Genomic DNA, 22322 nt, shown 5'->3' on the forward strand with positions numbered 1-22322 from the left:
GTGTCCAGGTTGCAAAAATCATTTGTCGCAAAAGGTTTTTCTTATTTATAGAGACTTTTTATTTTTGTATAAAATGTTTAATATTCATTTCAGCAGTTATTTTAAATTGTCCCGAAACCAATAAAATAGTTATTTGTACGTTTTATTATCTCTATCATCTCGAAAGTGATAAAATTATATTTATTTCAACTCGATAAAATATTAATTTCAGCACCGATATTTATAGATATAAAACTAATAGTATATTGTATACCTAGTAGGAAAAGCTTAACATTCCCGGGCGATCGTAAAAATTGCCAGTCGAGGCGCAAGCCGAGACTGGCAATACGGAGTCCGGGAATGTGGCTTTTCCTACGAGGTCTACATACTATTTTTCCGAAAATCGGGAATCATTAAAATTACGGTAAATTATTACTAATCATGTTAAAAATTTTAAATCAACATTATTATTTTTCCCTTAAATAAAAGAAGCCATGAAACATTGTTTTGTAACTACGGAAACGAAGTACATAATTTTAAATTGTCAAACTTGACGAGTGAAAAGTTTATTTGTGGCGTCTTTCCAGAGTGTTGATTTTTTAACGTTTTAAAAAGCCAAAGTAACGTGTAAAATGATGAGTGATGATGACTGTTCCATTTCTGAAACCCTCCCAGAACTCACGGAGGCAATGAATGCTGCATCATTGGAATTGTTACCAATAAAATCTAGAAATAAGTATAACTATGCATACAACCGCTTCATGGACTACCGTACGAATAAAAATGTAACTTCTTTCTCGGAAAATGTTGTAATGGCATACTTCTTGGAGCTTGGTTCCAAGATGAATTCTTCAACTTTATGGGCCAATTATTCAATGCTGAAGGCAACCCTTGCAATTAGAGATGATGTGGATATATCTGAATATTCAAAACTTCGGGCATTCCTGAAACAACAAGCACATGCCTATAAGCCAAAAAAATCCAAGATTTTAACTAAAGAAGAAATAAACAAATTTATTCAGGAAGCTCCAGACAAGGAATATTTAATGATTAAGGTAACTTACAAAACTTCAAATTATATTTGGATTCTTTACATGCTTATTTATTGTTGTAGGTAGCTGTAATATTTGGAATTTCCGGAGCTTGCAGAATGGACGAGCTGGTTAAAATGACTGTACAAGATATACAAGACCTACTATCTAAACTTTTAGTTACCATACCGGATTCAAAAACCAATACATCAAGATCATTTATAGTAATAGTTATTGTCATACAAATAAAATTATTAGTTTGGAAAATATTCAACAAAATAATGCTATTAGTTCCCAAGTTCTTCCAGTTTTCAATACTTGTACTAATTGTCAAATAACAGTAAATATAACAAATAATAAGTAATAATTTTAAAATATAATGTTAACCTTGTTTGTGCTGAAAGTTTTAAAAATAAAATTGTTTAGTAAAAAGCCTGTTCGCATTTATGTTCTAAAGTTTACTGTATGGAAATAACATTTCCTTACAGTACAGAAATGAATATTTCCTTACTGTTATTTTGGGTTGCCAGGCAACAATCAAGTTGGAGGAAATATTGACTTTTTCTTTCAAATATGTTGTCAAAAATGTTATTATTTCTTATCGATTTTCGGAAAAAGTATTTTTTATGCGAAATATTATTATGACATGGCTATTCTTTAAAGCAAATACTAGCAATAATTATAATGCTATTAAATTATATTTTTTAATAATTTGCGTACAATTTATTTAGATTTTCTATATTCATTACGTACTAAAACTAGTTTATATAATTGTATATTAGGGTGGGTCGATTCCTGAGGTTTTTTATGCCTGTAGTAAAAAAAGTTGCCAAATGGTCCATAATAAATACCAATTTTTTACTTTTTTTAATTTTATTATTTTACCACCCCGCCCGACCCCTAAAAAAAATAAAAAATAAAATTTTATATTATTAAATACTGCTGCTTCAAACAACTAAAAATAGCTTCAAACACACTCACAAAAATTTTTATTCAATTTAAACAACGTTAAGCCTTCCCGTTCTTCTTCAACTACAACTAAAATTTTTTATATATCCAAAATGACGTAGCCGGCAGTGGTGAAGCTAAAAATAAAACAGTCACCGAAATAATAAAAATTGTAGTGAAAAAACCTTAAGAAATTTGGATGAAAGCAAGTTTACTGTTTATATCAGATCAACAATGTATTGCCTTATTAGTTAAAAGTATCACCAACAATTTATGAACATTAAAAAGTCAATTAAGAAAACAAGTGATGCGGTGAAAACTAAGCTTTAAAAATTTCATAATGAGGCCAATACTAAACTCTTTGATATTTCAAAGTGCAAATATACCGATTTTAACTTGTATATTTGTAAGTTCCAAAAATGGAACAAGCCTTCCTAAACGACCAGAAAACTACACGATTAATGTCTATAGGGCAAGTAGATGCCAAAACAAGTAAAATTTTGCAGCAAAAACAAAAAAGAACAAGCAGGGACCTCTCGCGTAATATTCCGGAGGACAAAAGTCAACAAAACATTTCCCGTAATGTATCAGAAAAAAAATTGAACAAGGCAATCTATCAGATATATCAGTGCAAAGCGAGACAGACTGTGATCCAGACTTTGAACCAGAGCCGTCAACTTCTTCGGGCATAACCCTCGACTTTCCTGCATTAGCAAAAGCAATAGACCAAGCTGGATTATCAAGTAGAAAAGGAGCAATGATCGCTAGTGCAGTTCTGGAAGATGTTTATTGATATCAAAAATTGACCAATCCAAAGTCCAAATTAGATCGACAAAGAAAAAGGCAACAACTTGATTTACAAAAAAATATAATAAAAGATGGTACTAGTCTTCAAGCTCTCTATTTTGATGGACGCCAAGATAAAACTCTTTACATTAAAAAACAGGGTGAATCGTCATCTAAGAAAATCATTGTCGAAGAACATATAGTGTTATTAAAGGAACCAGGTAGCGACTACGTAAGACACGTAACACCTGAAAACGGTACTGCAAAGACCATAGCTTCAACGATTCTAAAATATTTAACCGAAAATGAAGTATTAGTTAGCGAGTTAGTTGCGGTTGGCTGCGATGGTACTGTCATTAACACTGGGCCTCACGGTGGTGTAATACATTTGTTGGAATTACATCTTAAACGACCTTTACAATGGCTAATATGTCAACTACATGCAAACGAGTTGCCATTGCGACATTTGGTTCGACATCTGGACGGAAATACCACAGGACCATTATCATTCTCGGGTTCTATCGGCAAACTTATTGAAACATGTGAGCGATTACCTGTCGTGTGCTACGCAACAATCAAAGTTAATTTGCCTGAGGTAAATTTAAAAGAATTAAGTAGCGATCAAAAATATTTATACGAGATTTGCACTGCCATATCTACTATAAATTGTCCATCTAATTTAGCGAATAAATCTCCTGGCAAGTTATCTCACGCAAGATGGCTAATAACAGCAAATCGTATCTTGCGGGCTTACATTGCGGTAAGAAATCTCCCGCCTAAATTAAAAGTGTTGAGTGTGAGTATATGTGAAGATTTGCTTTCGAGTAAAAACTGTACCATTGTGCACATTTAGAACTCTTCACCTTTGGCAGCTAATTCAATATTGAAGGCATTTAAGTGAAGAACTTAAAGCTGTGGTTGATCCTGTAATTCAACGAAATAGCTTTCATGGCCATCCTGAAAATATTATACTAACGATGATCTTTGACTCACGTCGTAATATAAGAGAATTAGGGTACAGAAAAATATTAAGTTGCAGGTCGAATGAGAAAAAAATTCCTGTAAATTTGAATAGCACGATAAGAAAATTTGAAATTCCCAAGTTCAATTTTGAAGCGGAATCATACATTGATTTAATAAATTGGCAAGTGTGTAAAGTAACAGAGCCACCAATGACAAAGCATCTGTCTGGTGAAGAAATTGAAGAATTTATTAAAACTAGCAGCTATCCAGAGGGAGATTTATGGAAGTTACCCTGCCATACGCAGGCTGTTGAAAGATGTGTCAAATTAGTGACAGAGGCATCGTCGGCCGTATGTGGGTTTACTAACAGAGATGGTTGGATACGTACAACGATAGCATCTAGAAGCCAGATGGAACTCGATGGCAGCCACCTCCCCATGGTGAGTTCTGGGTTATTTTGTATCTGTTTATATACAAAATAGGCGAAGAGCTACTCGTAAGTGAAAAAGTTGAAAAATGCTTGATTTTGTTTAGGCTTAAGAGCTGGCGGCGGGCCTAAATATGTCTACAATTAAATAATATTTGTTTTGCGTAATTAGAGGAGTATATTACATTATTTTATAGCACAGGCAAATTATTTTCTTCTTATATTTTTTTTTGTATTTTTGGAGGGGAGCGGGGGGTGCAAACGCTGATGATTTTTTTTTTAATTTACACGAGATTATTTTACCCAATAGCAAGTTTTTAAACCACAGGTCTGTCAAAATTAAAAAAAAAAGTATAAAAACGACCCACTCTATTGTACATCCTTTAGAACATTCTATATTATTAATGCTTATTCTTGTTCTAGCATGTCTTTATGTTTTAATATATTTGAAAAAAAATTTATATTTAGCATTTTTTAAATCTACTGTAACAGTAAATCTGAATACAGACAAGGTGTTTCAAACAAAAATTTTAAATAACAGCTTATATAATAATTATTTTAATTTAGCTATACAAAATATTAATATATTAATTTAACATATTTATATTAAATACGCTTGTAATTTTAAATTAATAAAAAAGTAAATAAATAAGTACTATTAAATCACTTCGTTAAAAATTCTGATTAATTTCCACATCTCTTCTTATTAGCATAAAGTTTAATTTTCTCTTACATATACTAACATTCTAAGCGAAACTCACTTAAATTGTAAATAAGGTATTTTAGTAAATAGGGTTCTGAAATACTGCAAACAGCGCTAAGTATCAGCCAAAAAGCAATAAAAGGGAATAGTTCGAAGAATTACTTCTTGCTGTCTAGTTTTATGTTGTATATATTGGCTCAGGATGCAATTAAATTTTTAACATGACAAATATCTGATGCACTAGATAATATTGAAGATCACTAATTGGACAAAAATTAATAAAGCTTTTGGGAGAATAGAGAGATCAATATATCGTGTGTTCAAAAGCACGACAAGTTCCAAGAGAAAAAAATAGAAAAATAAAAAAAGTTTCTGTAGGTATGAGTCAGAAAAATCATAGTTTCCAGGCACAGAATATTAAGCTTTAAGAAGCATAGGTTTTTGATATTATTTAACAGGTAATTTAAAAAAAAAAATATTTGTGGTATTTCTAGAAATAAAAGACTTTAGATGTATATTTCAATTATCAATGCCAGGCATCTCAAGGGAAAATCTTTTGAATCTAATTAGGCGAAAAATGTGCACCACTTACTAATTTTGAACAAATAGCGCTTTGCAGCATTGTTTACCTTCTGCGTACAGAATTTTCTAATTCTTCTTTTATTAGAAAATCATATTTTTTATTACTCCTATTTGTTTTCCATATATGTATATATTTTATAATAATGTAAGAAATTTCACTTACAAAAGGAAGCAACCCTTAAAAGGTATTTATGATTGTAGTAAACATAGGCATCAACGTCAATGACCAAATTTTGATAATTTATAGGGGCCATAAAGACCAAAATGGTCATAAAATATGCCATGAATCGGTGACCGTAAAATTAGTTGAAGCAACAGCTGAGGCTTTAATATTAGATTCATATTTATGGATTTATGAGGAGAAAGTTTTATTCATGATCGATTAACAAAAATTATAACACATCCTTGATTACCATTAATTTATTGCAAAACTTAACTTATAACCTATGCTTAATCATTATAACATATTCTTTGCTCCTGCTTTTTTCTCTAAAAAAACCCACAATTATTTAAAAAAGTTATAAAGGTCAGACTGTTAAGTAACAGCTGGCCTGTATATATTAATACCCATGCACTCACTGATATGCCATCTGGTGGTTCGACCGTAAAATCTGATAATAGTAAAACGCATGGGGAGCTCGCTAATAAGAGTTGAAAAAAATGTTAAACGATATGGTCTAATTAACACCGTATAGGTGTCTTGGGTGACTGAAAAACCCATACGTTTATGGTGATGTAGTTATTTGATGAGTACTTTAAAAATAACGCTAAAAATAAGGTGAAATGAGCTTAATGAGTGATTATTAGAAAAAAGGTAAATTGTGATTGAGTTTATTAAAGAAGTTATGTTATTTTAAGGACATTTCAAGGAAGTTTGCAATGAATTTAAAAAAATTAAACGTTCTGAACTGTATTGTTAAAAAATTTTGTTTTTATTTTATTAGTATTATGGTCGGCTGTAAATATGCAAACTTTGGTTTGTTTTCTCAAGAAAAGTTAAAATTAGTTCAGTCCGGCGTAAACACGTGTTAAGAAAAAAAAGATCGTTGAAAGACGATCGAAGATGGTCCAGTTTTTGCATTAAAGGAAAATCATTTCGTATATTTTTATGAAAGACTCACAGAGAGTTTACAGATTGAAGAAGTTTCTATGAGTGTGACCAAAAGATGCCATACACATAAGCCATACCACAAGGCCGGGTTAGAAGCTTTCCAGTAAAATAGTACTTGAGTACGAAGTAGTAGTACTGATAAAAAAGCTCTTTGATTTTTAAATAACTTACAAGCTGAGTTGTTAAGAGTAGATTCAGCTAATGTATCAGATTGTTTTAATGAAAACTCTTTACAATAAATTTTATTTTGAATGCGAAAAATCTAAAGGCGATTAAAATTGGAATAGCGAGAAAAATATAGGCTATCGGGAAATTTATTTAAATAGATTGAATATTTTTTTTTATTATTGCTATTAACAAAAATCTATGACTGGCCTTTAGGTTTGACGAGAAATTAAGATAGATGGATTTGAAGTCATAACTAAGATATTTTATTATTTTTCCATTTTACTTAAAAATGGACAGTTTTAACCTCAGAACATAATTATAAATGCGCAATAAGGTATTTAGGCAGGTCGCTTTTAATTAAATTTATAGCAATGATTTTGCTAATGATGGCATCCTTAAATTTTACTTAAAAATTTAAGCTCGAGGTTGTTATAAAGTAGCAAAAAGAAGTTCAGTTTATGTAACATGGTTTTTACTAAGATCCGCAAAAGAAATGAGTTTTTAAGACACAAATCTAAAAACGAAATATTTCATTAGGATGTTAGTACAGATAAAAATATATGATATATAAAAAGAGATCCTAGTTATTTTTGGTAAAAAAATTCGTATTATCAACTATAGTTTTTGATTATTATGACTAAAATTTTCTTAAGTTAAGATAGGATAAATCTAAAAATTATAGTAAATGGTCTACCAATAGAAGTGACAAAACTTTAGTAAGCCATGGGCGAATCATGTGAACTTTCAAAATGCAGTATATATCTCTGCTGTAAGAGAAAGTCTCAACACGAATGCTGATGTGTCTGTTTTGCGCTATTCTTAATTATTGAATTGCTCACCGATGTCAACGTGGCGAATTTTAAAGCAAGATTTGGGCCTTTATTCATATGGGATGGTTCTAACGCAAGAACTCAAGGCTACCGATCATTGTTTGTGGAGAGCATTTACCAATTGGGCACTATTGAAGTTAGAACAAGATGCCAATTTTCATAAACAAGTCATCTTTTAGATGCATTTTTTTTGACTTAATGGTTTTGTCGGTACACAAAATTTTCTCTTCTGGTGTGAAACAATCCCTAACAACTAGTCCATTAAATCCAATAAAAGTTCGAGTTTGGTGGGGTTTGTATATCGGTAGAATTATCGAACTCTTTTTTTAGGATAATGAAAGTACCATAGAGTACTATAGAGAATAATAGAGGGGCAAACCGTTACAGTTAACGTAGAGTACTTTTGTCATTTAATCACAGATTTTCTTGATGCTGGAACTTTTTTAGTGTGGATGACTTTTTTGCAAAATAAAAAAAAATACCATTCTTGATAATACCAATTGATTATATTTTTGATTTTTTAAATAGCTTTTTTTTTTATTTAGTATGTTAAATCTTAGCTCCTTACACTCACCTGTCACTACAGAAAATTAAATGTTACTTGCTATGAGCATCGAATGAATTTTTTGAAATTATGCAGAACATCAAAATCTTGGACTAAAAATTATGGTGCTTTATTAAGAAAATCCTGAGACTAGGATCCATTTATGAAACCATATTCAAATCTTTAGACTTCTTTGCACCTAACAATTTTTTATCAGAATAAGTGCAAATCATTGGTTTAGGAAACATAAAAAAGAAAATAAAGTATGACATTTGAGAAATTTATATAAAGAGCATAATTTAAATAACTTCAATAAATTGGATAAGGAATATTGTGAATTTTTAAAAGCTAATATATTATCATAAAATATTAAAGTTATGATCTATACAAACAGTAGCGCTTCTTTCTAATCATCATACACTGAACTGATTAGAAAAGTACCAGTAAATGTGAAAATATCATGTATATGAACTCCTCCAGTTTAGTCAGGCATAATTTCGAAAAATGATAGTTCAAATTCAGTACTTACTCAAGATACTTATTGGTTTTCTTCCTCTAAAACTTCCATCAGTGATCCAGAAGTTATGTGATATTAAAGTTTTCGTTATATTTTTATTTTTGCGATACACTAAGCAATTTTTTGATGAAACTTGATATAGGACGGACTGGAGAATAGACACTATCTGAGCACGTACGATATTAATGATGTCACTATCAAAATTATTGAAAATTTGTAGACCTACTTCATATTATGCTTGAAACTTAAGGTTCATAATGTCTAAATTAGATTAGCGAATGTTGAACCCTTGAAGCAAATTCAAGAAGATGGCGCAGGATCGCATACTGCCCAAGGCACAAGAGAGTGTACTAAGAATTAAATAATTTTGCGAAATGGTTCTATAAATTGGCTATCAAGATCTTACGCTACTGAACTTTTTTATTTGGGGATATGTAAGGTCAAAGTTGAAGAAATACATCAGCCCTATGAAACTTGATTTGCCAAAGCAAATTTCGAACGCAGCTATATTAGGGTGACTTGACATTAGAAAAATTTGACGGTAGTGATGTGAGTGAAACTCTTGACAGTTTTGACTTTTTTGTTTTGGGAAGGCGCCGCCTCGTAGGTCAAGAAAGTTTGCTAGATTTTTTCTAGTTTCAAGTTTTATTTCTAAGGCATATAAAGGCATATAATTTGGAATGAAGAAAGTTTTCTAGGCATAGGCTTTCTTGCTGGAGTCAACATAGGCTAAATCAATGAAAACAAATATGAAAGTTAACCGATTTTTCTAAAAGTAACAACAAAAATACTGGAATTATCTTTTTTTTGTCACAATCTAAAATCAGGATAAATCTATAATATAAATATCCCTTGTGTAAGGATATCTACGTTTCTAATCATCTAGAAACTTTTAAAAATAAATGTTTTTTCATATTTCCTATAAACGCCATATTAAAGAAAACATGAATGGAGGTATGCCAAGTTCATTAAAGGATTGCAATAACTTTAAAGTTTATTCCAATCATTTGTGCCTCAAATTATAATAACCCTGATGATGCTTCTGAGTCAAGGTTAAGGTTTAATGCAGTTCTATGGTCTCCTCTAAAACATCAGGTTTTCTTAGAAGACTAGAAGTTATTCATCATTATTTCCAAAACCAGGAAAATTACTTTCAGATGACCAATTTGTTGATATTGAAATTAGAGTTGCAAGTTTAAAGACTGTAGACACTAGTGGTATGTCTAGTTCAACTGTCCAATCAGATAATGTCCAGTCAAATTGTCCACCATCAATACTGTCAGGGTATGTTCCAATATTTCAATAAATTTTATTGATAATTATGATTTTTTCTTAGAAAATAGAAGGCACTTTTTTTCCATTACCATCTCCAAGATTTCTTTAAGCTATACTCTCCAATATACCTTTCAATTCTATCAAAATCAAAACAATTTTAAAACTGCATTAAATTGCAGGCAGAGTCTATGAGTGTATTCGTTATTGTGCCTTAATGTTGGATGAATTATTTTAAGTTCTGAACTGATAAAAACTACAGTCAAAAGATTTCAGTATTTAAAGACTTAGGTTCTCTGGAGTAACAACTCCAACCAAGCAAATCATGCTTTTGTATTCATGATTCGAGGCTTCTAAAAACATAAAAAGTGCCAGTGTCCTATTTTTTTACACAACAAACAATTTAGACAGATGCTTTAAAAAACTTAATAATTAACTGCATTAAAGACTTAAAGTCAATTAGGATGAAGGTCTGTGCAACTATTCGTGATCAAGGTAGTATTAATAGAGCCACTATAAAAGGGTTAGCTATTGACTAACAACAACTTAAAACAAGCCAACTCTTTATCATTTTCTTGTTAATGGGCAATCTATTAGTATAAAATATAATGTTGTTGATCAGCTAGTTGAATACTACCCATTCCTATGTATAGGATCTTTTACTCTCCCATCTTTTATTATTTCATGTACAGCTACTACTGCTAGCTTTTACATCTTCAAGTTTTTGACCTGAATCAACGCAAACTATACCAGCAACTTGTTTTCATATAAATTTATTTTTTAGTGATATGGTTAGAAGGGTTGCTAATACTTATGTCTTACAAATGTCAAAATCAGTTCAAAATATTGCACCTTGAGTAGAGGGACAAAATTTCTTGGCGTTAACAAGACAACTCACATTTCTCTATATTTGTGTTCTGTGATATACACTAATAATCTTTAAGTCCTTGGCGAGTTGAAACTTAATATCACCCGAAATAATTGTAAAAAGTTATTAAAAATTTTGAATAAATTCATTGTTTAAGAGTCTACCGCTGCAGCCATAGTGATCATTTAAATGATATCTTCATTAGAACCTGAAGTTATGTACTGAGCTAAAAAATAAAGCCTATACATATATTTTTTCCTTTTTAATTTTTATCATTTTTATTTTATAAGCCGGTTCTTCTAATGTTGTTTATAAATTGTAACAAAACCAATTTTTAAATGAACATTTGGACTACAACTAAGATAGCTATTGCGTATTTTTATTTTAAATTTATTTCCACTAAACAATAAACTACTTCTTTCGGATTATCTGCAAGTCTATATTGCAAATTTGACCTAACTGGCCAATCCATTTCAGCATTCTATCTTGTAAGAAGATTCATACTAAATTAAAATTTATCACCGATCATTAAAATGCTCTACACGAGTATTTAAGGTCTTCAAAATTTTCCCCCTTTTTGGGTCTTCTCAGCTGCCACCGGTGCTTTTTTTGATGTCTTGGTGACAAAACACTTCAGTTCGTCCCAGGCACCGTTTAGGAATTTTCAAACTATATGGCAGGTCCCCTTAAAATATTCAGTAGAATGTGTAGCAACTTTGTTCAAATGCCAGATTTACTTTAGTTTTGTAGCTATTTCATATTTTATGATTTCTTCAATTCTAGTTTTGCGAGTCAATGGCACTGCTACTTCGATAATGTTAGGTCTATTGTAGTCGACTGTTCTCTCCGTTGTTATGATTTGGTCCCAGTATAGAACCATCGTAGGTATTTTTAAAATTGCTTGTGGCTCGTATTTATTATAATATGGTGGACCGGTTTCAAGAAGACTATTTTTGAGAGCCAGTTGTTGGTAAATACTTATAACAGCTTAATTGGCCGACCTAAATAGCTTCAACTTCAAGTTAAAGGCAGTGTTTTTCATAATATCATGCTCTTATTACTCTATCTTCTCTCTGAGTAACTAAGTAGAGGTGATCACCTTTAAGCCTTGTTAACGAAGACAGTTGGTCGACATTATACGGCTGTACACTCTTTGGGAACATGCCATATAGAACTTGCTCCATCCACGCAGCTCAATCTTGTTAAGCTAAGTTTATGTTAAGTTTGAGATCTCTGTATTGCAAATTTAGAGGTGTATACATTCGGTGTTCCTAGGCTGCCAATCTTAATAATGAATAAGTTTGGAATCGAGGAGTCGTTGTCTCAGACTTGCTCTTGAGTTCTGCATATCTTGTAGATGTTGAATATTATGGGACCACCTTTTCTATAATAGAGATAAAGTTTTGTTGTTGAGAGGTCGTTTGTAGACAAACTTGATCAGCATTTGCCGTATTGTTCTGCCTAGCTCATTTAGATCAACATCAGACCATTTAAAAATCCCGAAAGTGTAGGTCAAGGTGAGTATTGCCCAAGTGTTCAGGGCACGGATTTATTGTCAAACTTCTGGCTGTTTCGCATTTAAAATCTTGACTACTCTCTTCTTAATTTTATTGCAAAGTGTCTTTTAAATTGCGTGTTGGGGCATTTCCAAATTTTTGTGTCGAAAGTATAAGTATATATAAAAGTATCTACTTTCTTATTCTTTCCACTATGTCTTTCTTGATGCTTAAAATAGTGCACTTATCAATTCCTTATGAGTATAATCTGCTCTGACTCGCCATAAAGTTTCAAATCATTAACATAAAACAGGTGGGATAACTTGTGGTTGTTACTTGTATTAAGCTTATATCCAATATTTTTATTACTAAGGTATGTAGATTAAGAGTTCAATGCTAGGCTGAACCATCTCGGTGCTTTGCCTATGTTACTGTTACCTATTGAAAATATTATTGGTTTTTTCAGTGCCCCCAAGGCAATGCAGTAAATCTCTGACTTTGGGACATACCTTGTAGATTGCCAGTATTTTCATTATCCAGGTATAGAGACATAATCAAAGTCCTCACAATAATCAATGTAGCATATATTAAAATTTCTCTTTTAAGCCTAGGCTTGTCTTATAACCACGGCATCAATGGAAAGTTCGTGCTTCAATCCAGTTGTCCCTCGAATAGAACCTTTTTATTCTTCTTATAGAATACTGCTTGTTGTACAGAGCTTTAATATTCGGTTGTCAAAGAAAAAAATTAAGTCGTTATTGGTCTGCAATTGCTTGGTATATTAGGATCGCCATTCCTAAGCAGCATCGAGGAGCTCCTCTCAGAAAGAAAATTATTCAGCGTTATTTAGCGTCTCTGTAAATCTTCTTTCTTCTTCTTCTATAAATCCTTTTCATATTTTTTTAGTTTATTATAAAAAAAATTAATAACGATGCATAATTTAAAACTAACATATACAATTAATTTCTTATAAAATTATATGAATAAAATGTTTATTAATTAAACATCATTGAGTAAAAGGACTGGAATGTTTGTCAATTCAGCATTTTAATTTATTATATATTTCATAAATTATTTATTTATTAAAACCTATATAAATTAAAGACCAAGTTATGTGGTTATATTAAAGTCATAAATTTAAAAATATAAACGACTTTATAGCGAAACAGTATTTGAAATTAATTTCTAACAACCCTTATAATTTTTCAGTTAATATTTTTGCGTTTTATATTAAAAAGATAAAATTCTAATCTAAAATAATTTAATTTACAGGGTGCCTCTAAAAGGTCTGTACAAAATCCTAGGACATATCTGTACCTTCGTAGAAAAAGGGTCAATGTCCAAATTTCCCATGTTTGAGTTATAGGCATAGGAAGTTAGTTTATTAATGACTTAACATTATTGAAAAGGCCAAAGTCCAAAATACTTGTGTTTTAGGGAAATAAACAAAATACACAAAGGCCTATGTCCAATTCTAGTTAATAGAAAAAAGGCCAATCTCTGGACTTAGGCCTTTTTAATACATTAGAAGAATAAATTAAATAGCCAAAGTCCATAATATGGACATTGGCCCATTTGTATTATTTTATTTAGGAGATTGGCCTTAAGATTTTAATGCGTACCTAGTTTTTATAACCTCAAATTTTTAGTGTAATTTATTATATTATTACTAAACTGTGTTCTGTGTTTGAATAACGTTAAATTATCAAAAGGAGTAAAAGGACCCTGGAAATTTTCCAGAGATGACTGAGAAAAAACTAAAAAATGTGTAAGGAATGAAAAAAGTTGGATGGAAAATGAAAGAAGGGATCACAAAGAAAAAGGAAAAGAATATAAGATAAAAAAAGGGCAAAACAGCTAAAGGAGCCATGCGAATGTAAACTAAAATGTTGGCAGAAAATTGAAGATGTCCAAAGGCAGAATCTATTTAGAGATTTCTACAATTTATCAAGGCATGGTCAAGATCAGTTTATAGCGGAAACTGTTAAGGAATGTGCAAAATTTAGAGAACGACAAAGAAAATCAGCTGATAAGCAAATTAAACCTAGTCGAAGAAACTTTTCAAGAAAGTACTTTCTCACAAATGAAGATCATAAGAATTTGGAGGTTTGTCAGAAAATTTACCTAAATACTTTTGATTTGACCCTTAAAAAAGTGAGAGTAATTGTCGAAAAAAAAAGATTAAATGATTCAAATATTTGCTCTTCAGACGGTTGGGGAAAACATCAAAATCATTATAAATTTACCGAAAAAAAAAGAGACTTTATTAAATCACATATTAATAGTTTTCCTACATACAGCAGTCATTACTCTAGAGAGAGGATATCAAAAAAATATTTAAGTCCCGATCTTTCAATTGCCCAAATGTATCGACTTTACATTCAGTATTGCGAGGAACAAAACATAAACCCCGAAAAAGAATCACTTTACAGATAGATTTTAAATGAAGAATTCAACTTTTCATTTCATGCCCCTGCGAACGGCACTTGCTCTAAATGTGACAGTTTAAATGTAAAGTTAAAGACATTTGATGGTAAAAATCTTACAGAAGAAGAAGAAAAAACTAAAATTGAAGTTTTGGAATAAAGAAACGCTGACTTAAACCTCTCTGAAATGACCATATTTGCGTAATGGGGTTTCTTTTTATAAAAGACAACTCTGGACTTATAACTTAACTGTTCATCAGACTTCAACTGCCGGCAATTTGGGAATTTGCTTTTTATGGGATGAGACAATTGCTGCTCGTGGAGGTCGAGAAATTGCTTCATGCGTCCGAAAATACATCTTGTCATTACCAAAGTAACAAATATTCATGTTCGGGGCAAGAGAAATATTTTTATGTGTACTATGATGAGCTATGTCTTGAAAGAATATCAAGATCTAGGACATAATTTGCAAGAAATCAACCACAAATTTATGGAGCCTGGTCATACTCATATGGAGGCCGACACAATCCATGCAGCAATCGAAATATGCAAGAAAACTGCATATTTATGCAATATATTATGCAAAAAAGACTGCTGAAATAGAAGTCTCCCATGACTGGACTAATTTTTTAAGAACTGTGCGCCGAAATCCACCCCTATAAGTTAAGGAAATGTTACAAAAGACTTCCTAAATTTTAACAGCCTTTTGACGGAAAAATTGGTTCATAGAAAAAAAAAATAAGATTGGTGAAGTTGTTCCGTGGATGCGGATTAAATAGATGAAGTTCTCCGTTGAACACCAGTTTCAGATTTTTTACAAAACGAGCTTTAACGATAGTAAAGAGTTTAAGGTTGTTGACCTGAGAAGAGGTTCTGTACGAAACCGGCCTGCGATTCTGGATATTGATGTGCCTAAACCTATAAATCAAGAACCTTTACCATTGGCAGATCTTAAAATCAAAGATTTGTTAGATTTGCTGCCTTACATTAGCTAATATAACAAACCATTTTATGAGAACTTATAAAGATCTTCCGACTTAAATGTTGAAGATATACAAGACCCTGAGCATGAAGAAAATAACTAACTTTCTCTGTTATTTTAGTGTAGGTATCATAAGCAGTATAGATGGCCACAGAAAATTAATTTTCTAATGCTAAAAAATACGAATTTCGTGTACAAATAAAGATTATTTTCGTAATTGAGATTGTTTTATTGTAGCAAAAAGACCGATGTCCATTGGCTCTTTAATATCGCCTTGGCCAATGTCCGCGCTTAGGGGCCAATGTCCGTACTGCTTTTCGATTCTTGGGGCCAATGTCCATTTTTTTTTTGCAATTTAGAAGACTAACAATACATTTTCAAAAAGAATTTCTTCTTAATATTTAAGATCCCAAAAATAAGTAAAGTAGGAAAAAAGGGTCACAATTTATAAAAATATAAAGTCAATCCATCTCATTAACCCTGTTTTTCTCAAAACAGCTGAAATGGACATTGGCCTTTATTCTACCAAAGTACAGATATTTTTGAGATCCAAAGAAGCCGATTTAAAGCAACTTACCTTAGTCCAAAGTTGCTTCGTTTGTTAGTTATAGAGTGTTATAAATTCTATTTAAACTTTGAAAATTGATACCTTGGGGTTTTTTGGTATGAAAAACTCAAAAATGGGCATCTTTTTACTGTAGCCCATAGAGGGCTCTCCATACTGAATTATGATGGTGTAAAATAGCCATCACTTTTTTGTGGGTTTTATTTTTTTTGTAAAGGAAACAATTTTCCTAGCGCGTACTTTTTTAGACCCGCTTGAATTAACTGTTACTAAGATATTTCGTGTTTTAGTGTTTGATGCCGTACAGGAATAATAAAATACTGAAAAGAAATTTTTTGTATTGTTACTTTTAACGTAGTTTGCAGAAAGATTTTTCTAATTTAATAAAAAACAATAACTTATTTAAAGTAATTTTAATTATTATAAACTTTTAACAATTGTTCAAAATGCCCTGGACCATAAATACATATGGCGTAAAAAGTTGAAAAGTAATCTTTGCATCAACTTCTCATCGTTCTTCAGTATGTCGGTTGTATTTTGAATCCTCCACAAAAAATAATCTATAACAGAGTCAAACCCGGTGAGCGTGGTGACCAGTTTACAGGAGCGTCATTTCCTCTTCCAATCCACCTATTTGGATATTGTTGATGCAAATTAATAATTCCATACCTTTTAAGTGAAATACGGCGGAGCACCATCATGCATGAACTATATTTCTTGCCAAAGTTACCTTGGTGGTAAAATTACAGAACCGATTATGAAATTGTCAATGATTCCCGCTCACACATTGAGCCTAAACTCATGTTGAAAATGAGTTACTTTAGTGGCATTAGTATTCTCATGAGCGTAAACATATTCCGTATGAAAATTAGTTACACTACTTCTCGTAACGCATGCTTCATCTGTAAACAAAATTTGCTTAGCAGAATTTAAATTTTGTTATCTGTTTTCATTGACAAGTTGACGTTGTTCAAAATCCGTAGGCAAAAGATCTTGTATCTTTTGGATGAGGTATGGATAAAGCTGCTGTTATTTCAACGTTCTTTGAACCATATCCTTAGATGCTCTTATTTCTAAACCTAAGCGTCTGATGCTTAATGTGGAATCTTCATGATTTCTTTCCAAAATGTGTTCCTTTATCTAATAATCTTAACTACTAATCTTACTCTAATTGACAGTTACAGGAGTAACACTACCGGTTTCGAGAAGGCGTCTCTCAACAGCAGCAAATATTTCATGATTTGGTATATGCTGATTTAGAAATCTTTGCCCATATACCCTTTCCTTCACTTTCTTTCTAAACACTTTTCCGGCCATTTTCTTCACAATACCTAAAAACTAATGACATATCCGTCATTTCTGCAAAACTGTATCTTCCAGCCATTTTAACAAATTAGAAATTTAATTTTTACTAACAAGCTTAAAATACCTTATTTATTTTCGCACTAGCAAATTCTCACTGAAACACTTAGCGTAACAAATCAAACAATGCTTTTTTTTCCGAACATATGGATGATGGGCGAAGACTCTTTAGAATAAAAATACTTGTTTATTTAAACTTTTTTACACATACATACAAGACTTAAAAGCAAATCATTTGGCACTACTTACTGACCGAATTTCATTATATAACACTTATAACTTAAAAAGATAATTTTTTTTATTTGCGGTCCGGCATTAAATACTAAAACATGAAATATCTTGGTAACGGTTAATTTTAGCGGATTCTAGTAGGAGTATTTTTTTACTCAAAGGCATTAGGGAAACTGTTTCCTCTACAAAAAAAAATAAAAACCACACTTGCAAAAAGTTATGGCTATTTTACACAATCAACAGTGCAGTATGGAGCGCTCTCTTTTGGCCACAGTAAAAAGATGCCTGTTTTCGAGTTTCTCATACCAAAAAACCTCTGGACACCAATTTTCAAAGTGGTATGTCTCAAGATGTTAAAAAATATAATAAAATCTGTTTTTATCTTTAAGTTTTAATACCCTATAACTAAGAAACGAAGCAACATTGGACTAGGGTAAGTTGCTTTAAATTGGCTTATTTTGACCTCAGGAATATGTTCTAGAATTTTGTACAAACTTTTTAGAGATACCCTATTCATAATAATAGGCATGTTTAATAAAATATAAATATTAAATTTGAGATTTTTTCCTACTAAAAATTGCAAATATTACCACAGGTTCAATGTTCTTGGCAACCGTTTCTAGACATCTTAACGTCATGCGTGCCAAGTGCGATAAATAATGTAGAACACAGTTATTGGGTGAATTATTCATGACCAGTTTTTAAAGTGAAACTCACGAACAGGTGGGTTTAATAATCTATTTTAAAAGAAACTGGGTCATATTAAAAGACGCATTAAAATTTAAGACACTTTTTAAAAAAATAATTTTTAATATGCCCTAAATTCTTAAGAAATCACAACCGATGTTCCATCGATAACCTGGTTTTATTTTAAAACGCAAAGATGCAAGGAATCTCAGTCAGCTGTAAACTAGAATAATGATAGTTGCATGTCACGGCAACGGGCAATTCTTGTGCGACCTACCTCAACCGAAGATTAATGAAGGTCTTGCCAGCCCTGTACCTTTTACCTAGTTTTGTAGCTTAAAGCCAATGACAGATTTATGGAGTTTGTTTAAAGAAGTCTAGGGAGTTTGAGAGTTTTCTAAAAATAACTTTAGGAGCAACGTTTTGTCAAAATCTAATAAATCACATTATTGTATTATTTTCAATATAACCAATTTAATTTTTCTGAAGCAAAATGGTTGCAATTATTGCAATACTGAGATTATTATTTTTAGACCGCTGATATCTTGGTTTAATTTCTTAATACTTATATTTACGTTTTTATAAGTTTGTTTAGTACTGGATGCTTTTTTTTTAATTTGTCCTTTTTTAAAATTTGCCAGGTCTGAAAAATAATATTTATAGAACATAATATACTATAATATATAAGGATGTTTGTCCAAATAAAAATTGCAATATATTACAATACAAGATATGTAAAGTAAAAAAATTAAAGAATTAATAGATAAAAAATTTAATCAGAATATAAACAAATGTTATGTATCTTCGAAGCTTAAAGCTAAATAAGAAGACACACAGATTTTATATATTTAAAATAAATAGAACGAAAAGTATTGAAACTTTTCGTATTAGATGCTTGAGTAAAGTTCGTATAAAGGAGTAGATTTGGTTGTAAAGAAAAGAAAATGTTCGAGAATATTATTTAAAAATGTATTAACCTAAAAATACTGGATTAAAACAAAATTGTCTTTGAAAAATCAGTGTTTTTTTGCATGAGTATCGGCTTTCTTTTTGCTATCTTTCTTTCTTAAAGATAGCAAAATCTTTGTTATCAGATTTATAATTACATATTTCTTACTAATTTACTTTTCTTTTTATTTCAATTTTTATTTATTAGCACTTCTATAATTCTGCTTAACATTTTTAAAACTTTTATTTAGGATTATTCATTTAAAATCCAATACCGTTAGAATGTAGTTCCTTAATAATAAATTACGCAATTTTTTTCTACTTTCTTTTATGACTTTCTAATCGCTGTTTATTATATTAATTTAAAAGATAATCAATATTTTAATTTTCACTTTCTAGTTTTTGAAACTTCCTGAATCTGAACTAAGTTATTCTGATGATTCTAGCTTCTTCATAAAATAACTTTTAGATTAAAAAAAATAAGTGTTTATTGGCGTTATTAATAATCGGTTACGGAATTAATAAAAAACAAAACAAGTAATCATTGCCGGGTTAAAAACATTTTTTTAGTTACTTTTTTAATAAGAATAATAAGTAAACATATTATCCTAATTTAAGCTATTAAGCTTAACACACCAAAATGTAAATTAACACCACACATAAAAAATAAAACTAGTAAAGTAGCAGAGGAATAAAGTGCAGTGGCGCACATCCAAAAAATATCCTCACTTTAAAATTTGTATAAATTTCGAAAGCTTAAAGTACTATAATTATTATTAGAGTTAAATTTAAAATTAGAAGATAAAGAAAAAGTCAAAACAAAGATAAATGTTAAATTTTCTTACGAGAATTTTTAAGATCTGAAAGGTTTTAGGTTGTTCTAAATTTTTGAATTGTTTTTATATTTTTTATTTTAGTATAGAATAATACAATTTATTATAAATTTAAACATGTAAATCTTCAACTAAATATACAGGGTGTCCAAGATAAGAATCCTAAGCATGGGGATCTCGGTACCTGTTGGAGATACAGCTTTAGTTAAATTAGGAAAAAGTTGTGCACTTTGAAGCGTATTTACATGCCGTTGAAAAACTTCAAAAATTTCCATGGCCTGCTGAGATATTTTGAAAAAAACAGAAATTTGCCAATATCGATTTTATTTTTTCCTGACTTTATTTTAAAAGGTATCAAAAAACTATTGACACTTTCACATTTTTTTTTGTTAGTTAAAAGGAAAAATACAATTTTTCTATTTTTTAAACATATTATTAAGTAGGCTTTGGAAACAAATGCTTTGACACTTTGACGTAAATACCTTTTACCCTGTCACATATTTTTTATTAAATATTAATTGCCGTTGTTGTTACCGTGATTGTCGAAGTGTTGTTTGTTGAGTAATTATTGTCATTATTATACACTGTTGTCGTTATTATTGCTAAAATTGTGTTATTATCTTTAAATATGCCTGGTGGTCATTATAGTCATGAAGAGAAGTTTAACATGCTGTCGTGCTATATTTTGTGCTACAAAAATACTGTAAATACAGCAGCAATGTATCTTAATAAATTTTCAGATAGAAAGCAACCATGTAGATCCATTTTCTTAGAGTTGGCTCGAAATTTAAAAGAATATGACTCGTTTAAAAAGCCTGTTTTATCTCGAAAAAAGGAATCTCTTGAAGAAACTCAAAATAATGTTTTACAAGCAGTTATTGAAAACCCCGAGATATCAACCAGGCAAATTGAAAAAAATGTAGGAGTGGCCAAATCTACAGCTCAGTTAATTTTACGTAAAAACAGATATCACCCCTACAAATTTAGAATTTGCCAAGGACTTAAACCTGGGGATTTCGAACGACATCGGCATTTTTGTGAGTGGTACACACGTGCCTGTGAAGAGGATTTTAATTTTCCATCAAAAATAATATGGCCCGACGAAAGTATGGTCATTAACAATGGTATCTTTAACCGCCGCAATAGTCATTACTGGGTCCAACAAAATCCGCGTGTTAAGAAAATATCTAGACATCAACAACGTTTTGGGTTTAATATGTGGTGTGGAATTTTAGGAACCAAAATACTAGGTATATTTATTTACCATTATTCATTAACAGCAGAACGATATCTTAATTTATTGCAAAATGATTTAGAAGACTGCTTAGATGATTTACCTCTGGCACAAGTCAATAGCTGTTGGTTTCAACAAGACGGGGCTCCTGCACATAATTCTGGGCAAGTTCGACAGTACCTTTCGCAGCGTTTTCCTGAAAAGTGGATTGGAACCTCCAGTGAAGTGTCTTGGCCAGCGCGATCCCCGGACTTAACCCCTTTGGACTTCTTCCTTTGGGGATTTATTAAAAACCGAGTCTATCAATATTCTTTTGGAACTGAGCAGGAGTTACGAGAATGTGTGATGGCCGCTTTTCAAAGTATTACGCCAGAGATATTGCGTGAGGTTTTAACTGCTACTGTAAAAAGATCATACTTATGTTTAGAAAATAACGGAAACCTGTTTGAACACCTGTTTTAAATTAAATTTATAAATTGCGTTAACTTATTTGCTTTTTTCGTTATTTTGAAAATGTATTCATTATTTGTTGCATATCGTTAGAAAAATTGTCAAACATTTGTCTATTACTGGTTACATTTTTTTATTTATAAGTAGTACAATGTACAATGCAAATCAATGCTTCATTTAGCTTCATCACTCTCTGAATAGATATTAAGAAAAATGTGACAGACTCGGTAACTGGTATTTTCATACGTCAAAGCATTTGTTTCCAAAGCTTACTTAAAAAATATGCTAAAAAAATAGAAAATTTGCATTTTTCCTTTCAACTAACAAAAAATATGTGACATTGGTCACATAAATCACACACCAATAAAATGGGCTTTGA

The 22322-nt window shown here is 31.0% G+C and overlaps 1 protein-coding gene across 1 annotated transcript; it reads left to right on the forward strand.

The window, feature by feature from the left end:
- Positions 1-288: 288 nt before the first annotated feature.
- LOC126736318 (uncharacterized) lies at positions 289-1432 on the forward strand. The gene is made up of 2 exons (XM_050440614.1): positions 289-1034; positions 1094-1432. The coding sequence occupies exons 1-2, from the start codon at positions 612-614 to the stop codon at positions 1346-1348; spliced, it is 678 nt and encodes a 225-aa protein (XP_050296571.1). The 5' UTR covers positions 289-611; the 3' UTR covers positions 1349-1432.
- The last annotated feature ends 20890 nt before the right edge of the window (positions 1433-22322 follow it).

Source organism: Anthonomus grandis, chromosome 5 (assembly GCF_022605725.1).
Source record: "Anthonomus grandis grandis chromosome 5, icAntGran1.3, whole genome shotgun sequence".
NCBI lineage: Eukaryota > Metazoa > Arthropoda > Insecta > Coleoptera > Curculionidae > Anthonomus > Anthonomus grandis.

What these genes read in the sequence shown, in the direction of transcription:
- LOC126736318 (XM_050440614.1), top strand. Translation starts at nt 612, where the DNA reads ATGATGAGTGATGATGACTGTTCCATTTCTGAAACCCTCCCAGAACTC. An exon ending in AGGAATATTTAATGATTAAG is followed by an intron (nt 1,035 to 1,093) that starts GTAACTTACAAA and finishes TTATTGTTGTAG; the next exon opens with GTAGCTGTAATATTTGGAAT.